Source organism: Monodelphis domestica, chromosome 7 (genome assembly GCF_027887165.1).
Source record: "Monodelphis domestica isolate mMonDom1 chromosome 7, mMonDom1.pri, whole genome shotgun sequence".
Classification (NCBI taxonomy): Eukaryota; Metazoa; Chordata; class Mammalia; order Didelphimorphia; family Didelphidae; genus Monodelphis; species Monodelphis domestica.
This window is the reverse complement of record NC_077233.1, coordinates 126,021,187-126,033,498: the sequence shown is the minus strand read 5'-3', so window position 1 is coordinate 126,033,498 and position 12,312 is coordinate 126,021,187. Positions and strand designations below refer to the sequence as shown.

Genomic DNA, 12,312 nt, shown 5'->3' with positions numbered 1-12,312 from the left:
AATCTCTGGACTGAACCACAGAGGGCCCAGCTCGGATCTGGTCAGACAGCATTCCAATGCATGATTTATGAGCAGGCCATATGGTCTTTGTTCTGGGAGTTTGAAAAGAGCGGCCTGAACTTACCACGCCTCTAGCTTGTATGTCATTGATTTGTCAAGCCAATGTAAATCCACTATATGCATTACCTATCTCTTACATCATTATCTCATCAATATATATATATATATATATATATCATCATACATCATTATGACATAAATAGTCAGGAAGGACGCCTCTCTTTCTCTTTTCCCTTTTCTCTCTTTTTCTCTAACCTGCCTGCTGCCCACATGGATTACTCCTGTTATGGAGATCCATTGTGCCTCTAAAGATCTTTATTCTTTTCTTTCCTTCTCACCTCATTCCTGATTCCTAATACTATTTAAGAATTCTACTCTCCATGCATTCTTGGTTTTTTTAATCTTTCTTCAATGTATGTCCTGTAAAGGAAGGTAAAGGGAAGATGCGTCCTTCCATAACAAGATATTATCTGGTGTCTATCTCAATTCTTTAAACCTCTCTTCGGCTTCTGTTCTTCTCCTGAAAATCATAATCCTGTAGATATTCCCTTTTGTGTAGTGGCTGCTGGACAGATCGCTACAAAGTCATTATACCTCATTAGGCTATCCCTTACCACTCATCTGCTCTGGAATTGATACAGTAAGCCTCTGATAAACACAATGCAATCAACTACAATTAAAACAAAAAATTTTTTTAAACCCATACCTTCTGTCTTGGAACCAATAATGTGTATTGGTTCCAAGGCTGAAGAGTGCTAAGGGACAGGTAATGGGGGTCAAGTGACTTGCCCAGGGTCACACATCTGGGAAGTGTCTGAGGGCAGATTTGAACCTAGGACCTCCTATCTCTATGCCTGACTCTCAGTCCACTGAGCTGCCACTACCAACTACAATTATAAAGACAAGTAAGTGGGTGTGAATATATACAGACAACACACACACACATACACACACACACACACACACACACACACACACACACACACAGAGACACTGCCCCCCCATGACTTGTGATAATTTGTTTTTCTTCATTGTATATATTTATAATAGATTTTGTTTTTCTTTAGCATTGAAAGAGAGATGAAAAAGAAGGCAATGAATTTAATACTAAAAAATAAAATTGAATTAAATATTGAAATAAATTCAATTGTTGTATAAATGAAGGTAGGGAGAAGATATTCCAAATCCAATGAAGTAAATGGGTCATTAGGCATGTAGAAAAGTATTCAATATAAATATATTTTATGTTTTCTAACTCCAGGAAAAAAGTAAGCTAAAACAAGTACTTTTATGAACAATTTACTTGTAAGACTATTTTAAAGTTTATGTTAAAGGTTATGATATTTTGGTTAATTTTTAAAATGAGTATGCCAAAATTTTCAGTGGGGTGAAAATTTTCTGTATTCTTTAGATGATCGTTTAGCACTAGAACCAAGGAGTCTGATCTAACATTGCTGTCTTCAGATTCTTAAACATTGGTCTTTGATTAAATGAAATTAAATTCATAATTGCTTTGCATGTTTTGCTGCAGTAGCTGTTTAGAGATGGTTTTTGTTGAGAGATTAGATCAAAGCTGTGCCCTGTAGGTTGTATTTCATTTTTCCCTTTGGTGGGATGAAGTGCAGTTGTTTTGATGTTTGGTTTGATGGATTTGTTTGCCACTGCATTCATTAGCTACACATCAAAAAACTGACAGGCTGTTAAATGAAACTTTGACTTAGATTTTCAGCTTGACTGTTTAGAGACATTCTTGAAGAGATTTTGTATTTGTGCTGCAGTAGCCTCAAGCACTGTGACTGTCTTGAAGGGAAGAAAAATTATTTACTATACTGATTTCCTTGAGTTAAAAAAAAAAAGGAAATATTGTCATGGGTATGGCCATATCTAGCCTTAACTATCAGAAGTGGTATACTTATTCCTGTTAATCCAGTGTGAGAGACTGTGTAAGATAACATAAAAATTATTATTAGACAAAATCATAATAGCTGGTTATACCCCCGAATCTATTATTATTATTAAAAAATTTAAATACATTTTTTCATATGTTTTATCTTTCCTTCACTTACATGTTGCTGTATCCCTTCCCCAATCTCTTCCATAGAGCCATCCTGAGTGACAGAAACAATAGAGAAGAAAAAGTTCTTCAAAATTAATCCACATGTCAGAAAGTCTTATCATTATGTTCATTTTTTTATTCTTGAAGTCTCCCTCGGCTCCAAAGAAAGGATGGAGCAGGAGTGGATACCTTCTTATATCTCTTTATTGGAACTAAGCTTTTTGCATTTAAATTTCATTTCCTAGTTTTCAGTTTAGTAGTTTTGTTTATATGTTATATTTGTTTATATGTTAATAAATATGTTTTATATATTTTTGTCATTTTGTCTATTATTTACTTGATTCCTTTAAAAGGTTCACAAAAACCTGGGGAATAGATAGTACTATATATGGAAAGTGACCAACAATATTATCCACTGCAAAAATATTGAGAAGGATTAGGATTATTATGTTTTCAAAAAGATTTTTACTTTGAGCATTTTTTCTTTTCTCATTATACTTTCCCTAGGTAACACCATTATTTCTATAACTTCAATTCCCTTCTGTGTAGGTTACTTCCAGTAATGTTTATCTTATCTTCAAAAAGTAAATTTATTATTTTTAATTATACTTTAAAAAACTGATTTCTTAAATTTCTCCTTCCTGCCCTTTCCTGGTTCATTTAAACTGTAAAACATGTTCTTATTAGCTAGATCCTAAAAATGTCAGAAAATTAAAGAAAGTGAAAAAAATTATCCTTCAGTCTTTACTCCAGAGTTCATCAGTTCTCTTTCTAGAGATGGATAGTATATTTCCTCATGAGTGAATTCTTTGGAATTGTCTTGCATCAGAGTAAGTAAAAGTTGACCATCTACTTTACTGTGTACAATGTTCTCTTTGTTCTGCTCCCTTCACTTTGTATTATTTCTTATAAGTTTTTCCAGGTTTTTTTGAAACTCTCTTGCTCTTCATTTCTAATAGTATAGAAGTATTCCTTCAGAAGTATTCAATCATGTAGATATTTCTTATTAGTACAGTATTATTCATATTCCTTTGTATTTTCTTTAATTTTGATTTGTCAGAAACTCACCCCTATTGAAATATGCGTGTCTTCAAGGTTAAAGAGATTCAATTTACCTCAGCTAACATTTATTAATTACCTGCATATACTCTGTGTTATTCATTGCACGAAGGCACTAATTCACCATTAGCTATAATGTATTAGAATATGATGAAATAAATATATGAAGTTTAAAGGAGTAGTATGAAAAATTTGAGGAGAGCATTGATTTCTTCTAGATGATAGAAGATATCTTTGATGTGATGAGCCATAGCTAGACCTTAAAGTGCCTGTTTCAGCTGCTAGTCACTTAAAAGACTTTGATCATCCGTGTGTCCTCTTCTCTGTGAAAAAAAGGGATACGTTTAGCTGACTTTTAAAATCCTTTCCCATTTTAATCTTCTGATAATGATTTCAAAAATAGAAATGTAAGAGGCGAGTCTCTTAATAGACAATGGAAAATAATTTTCCATATATACCAGTGGAGGAAGGAGCAGGACAAAATTGGGGAACTGTGTGTGGGTAGGCCCATTTTAGTTTAAGAATAGAGTACATGAAGTTAAGTTGTATGAAATAAGTTTGGGAAGCATATTATTACAAGGCGTTTGTAATTAAATTTGTGAATGATTAGTAGGAACTAAGGTTTTTTTGGGTTACATCTAGGATAGAGTACTAGGTTGAGAATAAGGAAGATTAATTTTCACAAATTAAAATCTGGCCACAGTTACTAGCATTGTGACCCTAGGCTTCCTTCTCATTGCCTCAGTTGTAATCTAAAAGTATGCTGGAAAAGGGAATGGCAAGTCACTCCAGTACCTTTACCATGAAAAAACAAAATAGAGTCCTATAGAATTTGATACGACTGAATTGATTGAACAACAGAATATATTTTTTTAAACAGTGAAATGATATAATTAGATTTTTCTATCAGGAAGATTATTTTGGAAGTAATATGAATGTTGGAAAACAAGAAAGCATTGTCTTTAGGTATTTAGATAAATTTGAGGATATTAAGCAATTCAATCAATGACCAGCTACTTTTTAAGCACCTACTGTATGGTACGTACTATTCTTTCCCTCAGGAACAATAATAATTAATAAATCAATCCCTATTACCCCCAAACTTGTATTCTAAAGGCATTGATAACAGTACATATAAAGTATTCATAGCATTACTAGAAAATCAATAAATAATTAAAATTTACAAGAATTTGATAGGGAAACCACTAGCATTTCGGAGGATACGGTAAGTCTTTTTTTTTTTGTTTTAAACCTGTACCTTCTGTTTTGCAATCAATACTGTGTATTGGTTCCAAGGTAGAAGAGTGGTAAGGGCTAGACAATGGGGGGTTAAGTGACTTGCCCAGGGTCACATAGCTGGGAAGTGTCTGAGGTCACATTTCAACCTAGAACCTCCTGTCTCTAGGACTCGCTCTTAATCCACTGAGCTACCCAGCTGTCCCCAGCATAAAGTAAATCTTGATTCAGAAAGTGGTGCTTGAACTACATTTTAAAGGAAGAGAGGGATGGATATGTGGAGGGAATGTTTTCCAGGGATGGCAGATAGCCAATTCAGAGACACAAAGACAGGAGATAGTTTGTCATGTGTAAAAAACAGAGAGAAGGCTAATTTAGCTATATTGTGTAGTGTAGGAAAACGAATAATGTCCATTGCAGTCGGAAAGCTTATTTGGGGCCAAGTTGTGTAATATATTATAGGCTAAATAGAAGATTTTTTGGAAGTCATAGATGAGATGTTGCTTAACCACACTTACTTTGATAAGAGTTTGCTGGAAAATCGAGGTGGGGAAGGTATGTGACAAGAAAACCCTTTCAAAGGCTGTTTCAATAATTCATAATAGTTGTGATGAGAATTTGAACTAAGGTAGTAGGTGTATGAATAGAGAAATGGAATTAGATTGTTATGTAGCTTGAAATGGCTACATTTGGTTACTGATTGGATCTATGAGGAACCAAACATAAATCCAAGAATTTGAATTTTAGGGGGTGGAAGGATTGTAATTTCTTTCACAGAAATGGGGAATTTTATAAGGGAGGGTTCAAAAAGAAAGACAAATTCACTTTTGGATAAGCTAATGTAGAAATAAAAATGTGCAATATTAAAGCTAGTATATTTTAAGCATATTTTAATTAATGTTCATTAGAATTAAAGGAATAAAAGCGATAGAAGATAAACCCACAAATCAACCCTTTCAAAACCCCTGTGCCTACCACCACTATCCTTGCTAGGATGCCAAAGAGGCCAGAGCAGGCACATCCACTGAATTTATCCCCTGATTGCAGGAAGTACATAACGACAGGAAGTCAGTATAACGTTTTCAATTATACAAAAAATCTAAAATTTCTTCAGGTCATCCAATTTGAAATGTCTAATAAGGTATTGGTAATCTAGGACTGAAACTCAGGGGAAAGAGGAGCTCTCGGAGTCATCTGCCTAGAGATGATAGTTAAACCCTTTATGAGAGGTGATGAAGCTTTTATGTAGGTTTAGTCCCTTTATTTCTCTTCAATAATAATTTCAACAACCATTTATTAAGTGTATTGTCTTAAAGCCATATCAGACTCATTGCTCTCATTATCACTTTTGAATTAGTGCAATAGACTCTCGCTTTGCTTGAGGTTCTTCATCTTTTATTTCACACTTTACAATATTATCAGATATGGGCCCTTCACATCTCTTTTAAAATCCAATTGCTTACCAAATAGAATTCAGTCTCCTTTGTTGTTTGAATGCCATTATACAAAACTTTGAAATATAAATTTTAATTTATTCCCTGTTTTCCACCTTGTGTTTTAATTTGAGACAACTAATTTCCATGCATTTTTGGATCATGCATTTTATTTCTTCATGTTTTTGATTTATTACTTGATTTTCCTCGAAACTATTATTCATCTGTTAAACTTACACCCAACTTTAAATGCAAATATGCTTCCATGAAGACTTTTGGTATATTTCTTGTTAGTAACAATTTCCCTTGTCTCTCACACATTACTTGGCTTGGCACAATTTCTAGTATTATTGTGTATCATTGTTATTTATATATCTGTCTTATTTCCTTGCCAAAGCTTCCAGTAGCCAAAGGATATGTTTATAATGGCATAGACCATTTCATTTGGTTCTGAGGGAGTGTTGTGGTAATTGCTTAAATTATTTTTATTGACTGGAATTGCTCTAAAAGCTAAGAGCATTTGTAAATTTTTGACTTCCCATGATGTTAATGTAGTTTATTAAAAGTTGAAAAAAAGCAAGTAAGAACTTTTATGATTAAAGAATTCTAGAGTCTTTATATTAATTTCACATTATTTATTAGTAAAAGTTTGAGAAAGATAGAGAAAAAGATTCCCTATCCATCCTAACTAAAAGTCTACAAGCTCCAGCAGGCCTCTGGACACAGCCCAAGTGGATGCAAGCAGTGGCAGATCTAGATTGCTCAGTCACATAAGATTAGACTAAGCCCTAGATCAGCGGTTCTCAACCTCTCAATTTGTAGCAATGAGAATACATAATGCATATCAGGTATTTCCATTCAGAATCATAACTGTAGCAAAATTACAGTTTTGAAGTAGCCACCAAAATAATTTTTTGTTTGGGGTCACTGCAACATGAGGAACTGTATTGTGGGGTCACGGCATTAAAAAGGTTACCACTGCCCTAAATGCTCCATAATAGGGAGAGACAAGCCATGCCAAAAAGAGAAAGTCTAGCACTTCCTCTCCTTTTGTTGATATAGACCATTTTAAATATTTAAAATAAATTGAATTTATTTTGAATATATCAACTATATGATCCTTTGTGCCTTTTATTACAAGATTTTATAATTTATCAAGTTAATATCAGCATAATTTAATTGATGTTTTAAATGGAAAATCCAAGGTTAGTTTTCTCTAAGCCCTGAGAGCCAGAGCTGACCTTCCGTGCCATGTCTGTTCTGTAACCATATAACTGTGGACAGCTTGAATTTTGAAAAAAAGAAAAATGTGAACAAGCAGAATGTTGTGAAAAGGAAAAGAATAGAATGTTTTTCTCTTGGATACCATATATCATCAAGGGAACTGAGATCAGTAATTGTATTAATTCTTCCGCTTTACTTCTTTCTTTTGGTCCAGGGAAAGCAAATACTTAATTTAAAAATATCTATTCTGAATTTTCTCTAAATAAAAATTCATAGTATTTCTGCTATTCCTTCCACCTTCTTTTATCCAAAATCCTTGGTTCATTCCTTTGTTGATTTTAATCTAAATATTATTTTTATTAGCTTGTAAAAATAATGTCATGTGACTTCTGAAAATTGTGAAATTTTATTACTTCAGTTTGATGTTTGTTAGCAGCATGGCAGAATGATGAAAATACTTTAGAAAGTACTCTGTTTTATAGAAGGCTCCTACTTTTGAGAATGACATTGAAAAAAGTGACCCTGTAAAAATGGAAAGGTTCATTCGGGAATGACCTCAGAATGCTTCGCTGCATAAACAATTAAAAAAAAAGTGAAACATCATATTTCACAATGTGATATTGTGGTATACAATAATTGCTGACATGTACAGTGGCTTAAAGTTTACAAAATGCTTTTCTTATATATGTAAAATATGGTAATATAATATAATTTTAATAGTAATAATACTAATCAATTAAATTTTAGTATATTTAATATATTGAATAAATTTATCCAATATGTAATAATTTCTATAATGAATATATTAAAATATATGCAGAATATCTTATAAAATAAAATCTCATCACAAAGTTGTTGTAGTAAAGCCAAAAATATAATGGTTTATGTCTACCTGTGACACTACTTTGTGACCCATGGCAATCCAATTAATTTCTATCTTTTTTAAGCCATTGGTGCCAAATAAGAATAGATCCCTGAAGGCTATATATTGCATTGTTGTATTTGCATTTTGTTATTTATTTTCCAGTTATATTTTTATCTTGTTTGGGCTGCATTCTGAAATTTTGCAGGCCTTTTGGGCCCAGGGATTTAAGGGTTTGACACCTCTCTGTAACCTTCTTTAAAGGGGTGTCAAACTCCTTAGCAGTGCTGGTACTAGATTCAAATCTATATGGAAAATATTTAACAATGAATAGCAATATGATAAAACCTGTATAACCTTACATTTAAAAAATAATTTTATATGTAGCCATAGAGACCCTTATTTCTATTTGAGTTTTATGCCAATTCTCTAATATTTGAAGTAGCAAAGATGATGACATGCATTGATAGAGCCTCTTTATTTGGATGTTACTTTTACCAATGAAATTTTAAATCTAGTCTTTATTTTTTATCTTTTATTTTATAGGTAAAAAAAATTGATGTTGAGTTTAAATTATTTAGCTAAGTTCTCTTGATTAGGATTCACATTCATGTTATTCTGTTTTTCCTGACTTTATAAAATCCAAGGTTCTTGCCATTATATCTCTAGCTCATTCTATTTTGATAATGAATTCATCAAATTTTTATCTTATGAGATAAAACTCAAGAAATTCATCTTTATGCTTGTCATGATACCATATATTCTTATGTTATATTTCCCTATGTGTGAGAAGTGCCTGTTGTGTGCCAAGCTCTGCAAATATTTGGTAACAATGCTGCAAGCCTCTTCTTACAACATAGTAAAGTTCAGTGAAAAAGAGATGATATGCAAACATTCCCCCATTGATTCTAATATGAATGAGAAGTGCTAAATACTGGTGTTACAAAGTGATAAAACATGGCAGTTTCTGCTGTTAAGTACAGCACTTTGTAATTGACAAGATAACGCATAAAAGAAAATTAAATTTAAGATTAATGGAAAAGCCCAAATTGTTCTAATTTCAGTGAATGGCAAAAATGTCAAAACCCAAGAATATTTGGTTTACACGAATTAACATTAGAGTCTGCTAGTCAAGAGTTGGCCAATTGGACCTTTGGTGGTAAGAGCTTTGAAAATGGGTCTCTCTAAGTAGAAGGAAGAGAGTTGTTGACTAGTATTTAAAAAATGGTTTATAGTCAATAGCGGAAAGTCAAATTTATTAGTTTTTTTTATTGCTTTCTTTCAGCTCTGATATAACTTAAGAATATTGTCTTAAATAGAAAAGGGGCATTTTTACTTTTATTTGCACACAAAACTGAACATCAACATTGTATGTATTTGGAAAGAACTGGAAGAATAGAAATGGTCTGTAGTTGGAAAGGTTTGATTAAAATGTGGTATGTAAATGTAAATGAATACTTCATTGTTATTTACAATGATAAATATCAGGAAATATAAAATAAGAAAGATTTTCATAAAAAAGAAAGGTGTGTGCGTACACGTGCACATGCTTGTTCCTTGCACATATTAGACCTTAATAGATGTTTGCATAGTGTGTACAAAATAGGACAAAATGTAATATATAAATATGGAGATATATCAAATATGGATACATAATAATTATATTTTGAAGATAAAGCAAGAAGTATGGAAGAACTAGCAGTTCAATTAAGCTTTTAAGAGTACATATTTAAAATGGATTTCTATTTACCAGTTATGATCATTTCCTGTTTAATTGGTTTCATTGTTGTTTCTAGTTGGGGCAGACTAAATTATTTTATAATTCTGTATAATAAAAAGTGAAAAAATCCTCAATGTGTGTTGATTTTGACTTTCACTGATTTTTTTTTTTATTTTTTTTTTAAATATATTTTATTTGATCATTTCCAAGCATTATTCGTTAAAGACATAGATCATTTTCTTTTCCTCCCCCCCACCCCCCATAGCCGACGCGTAAGTCCACTGGGCATTAGATGTTTTCTTGATTTGAACCCATTGCTTTGTTGATAGTATTTGCATTAGAGTGTTCATTTAAAGTCTATCCTCTGTCATGTCCCCTCAACCTCTGTATTCAGGCAGTTGCTTTTTCTCGGTGTTTCCACTCCCATAGTTTATCCTTTGCTTATGAATGGTGTTTTTTTTCTCCTGGATCCCTGAAAGTTGTTCAGGGACATTACACCACCCCTAATGGAGAAGTCCATTACGTTCGATGATACCACAGTGTATTAGTCTCTGTGTACAATGTTCTCCTGGTTCTGCTCCTCTCGCTCTGCATCACTTCCTGGAGGTTGTTCCAGTCTCCATGGAACTTCTCCACTTTATTATTCCTTTTAGCACAATAGTACTCCATCACCAACATATACCACAGTTTGTTCAGCCATTCCCCAATTGATGGGCATCCCCTCGTTTTCCAGTTTTGGGCCACCACAAAGAGCGCAGCTATGAATATTTTTGTACAAGTCTTTGTGTCCATTATCTCTTTGGGGTACAGACCCAGCAGTGCTATGGCTGGGTCAAAGGGTAGATATTCTTTTGTCGCCCTTTGGGCATAGTTCCAAATTGCCCTCCAGAATGGTTGGATCAGTTCACAACTCCACCAGCAATGAATTAATGTCCCTACTTTGCCACATCCCCTCCAGCATTCATTACTTTCCTTTGCTGTTATGTTAGCCAATCTGCTAGGTGTGAGGTGATACCTCAGAGTTGTTTTGATTTGCATCTCTCTGATTATAAGAGATGTGGAGCACTTCTTCATGTGCTTGTTAATAGTTTTGATTTCTTTATCTGAGAACCGCCTATCCATGTCCCTTGCCCATTTATCAATTGGAGAATGGCTTGATTTTTTGTACAATTGATTTAGCTCATTATAAATATGAGTAATTAAACCTTTGTCAGAGGTTTCTATGAAGATTTTTTCCCAATTTGTTGTTTCCCTTCTGATTTTAGTTATATTGGTTTTGTTTGTACAAAAGCTTTTTAGTTTGATGTAGTCAAAATTATTTATTTTACATTTTGTGATTCTTTCTATATCTTGCTTGGTTTTAAAGCCTTTCCCCTCCCAAAGGTCTGACATGTATACTATTCTGTGTTTACCCAATTTACTTATGGTTTCCTTCTTTATGTTTAAGTCACTCACCCATTTTGAATTTATCTTGGTGTAGGGTGTGAGGTGTTGATCTATTCCTATTCTCTCCCACACTGTCTTCCAATTTTCCCAGCAGTTTTTATCGAATAGTGGATTTTTGTCCCAAAAGCTGGGATCTTTGGGTTTATCGTATACTGTCTTGCTGAGGTCGTTTTCCCCCAGTCTATTCCACTGATCTTCCTTTCTGTTTCTTAGCCAGTACCAAATTGTTTTGATGACTGCTGCTTTGTAATATAGTTTGAGGTCTGGGACTGCAAGGCCCCCATCATATGTGTTTTTTTTCATTATTTCCCTGGATATCCTTGATCTTTTGTTCTTCCAAATGAACTTTGTTATGGTTTTTTCTAAATCAGTGAAGAAGTTTTCACTGATTTTTTAAACAAGGTTGAGGCTGATATATATTTTTTTCTGGCCAATAGTTTTAATTTTGTCTTTGGAGGATAGTTTCCAAAAATTTTTTGAGCTTGAACCTCATAATATAATGCTAAAGACTTTCATCATTCAATTAATACATTGACTTGAATTTATAGAATGGATGAATTTGTTTCTAGTTGATCATACCTTCTTACTTTCAATTAATGTATGTGAACTAATTTCTAATTTAGATTCATTATTCTATGAGTCTATTAGAGCATATTAAGGATGAGTTTAGTTTGTATTTTCTAAAGTTATAATCATGTACTCAAAATTTTTTTCCATCATTTTAATTTGTTCTTTTTCAGTAGAGTTACCCTCAGCTCTATTGTGTTATTTGACAGTTGAGAATGGAGAGTGACCCACATTATTGTTGTAGTTTTGTTTTGATAATACAAATATACATCTCTATAAACACAGGAATGAAACCTACTTTCAAATTCACAGAAATCTTCTGAACAACAACAACAAAACCTGAATTTGACATTCCCTGAAGCTAGCCATATGAGAATAAGTTTCTGATAGTTTTTGAATTTTAGTTTAATAAATTGTTATTCTAGATTTTAAGAAATAAAGGATAGTTGAATGTAGGCAATAACTAAAGGTCAATTCAGTGAATGTCAGGAGTGCTTAATGATCTTCTGCTTTAGTGCTTTTTTCCCCTTTAAGTGTTGAGTTTGTTAATCTTATCTTTTGTAGCTCATCTTTTAAGAACTTTTAGGGAAAAATTTTAGTGCCTTTTGGTGATATTATACAACACAACTTCTATTCAGGGACAATGTAA

At 32.9% G+C, this 12,312-nt stretch overlaps 1 protein-coding gene across 15 annotated transcripts in view; it reads left to right on the top strand.

The window, feature by feature from the left end:
• KDM4C (lysine demethylase 4C) overlaps nucleotides 1-12,312 on the top strand; it is a 469,399-nt gene that overhangs the window by 156,947 nt on the left and 300,140 nt on the right. Inside the window, exon 10 of one of the 15 annotated variants that reach the window (XM_016424252.2) lies at nucleotides 2,162-11,321. The exons of the other annotated variants lie outside the window; for them this stretch is intronic. Within the exon in view, the coding sequence (XP_016279738.2) occupies nucleotides 2,162-2,176 (15 nt within the window). The 3' untranslated portion in view covers nucleotides 2,177-11,321. Of the gene's footprint in view, nucleotides 1-2,161; nucleotides 11,322-12,312 lie in introns of those variants that run through there. 15 annotated transcript variants of the gene reach the window in all.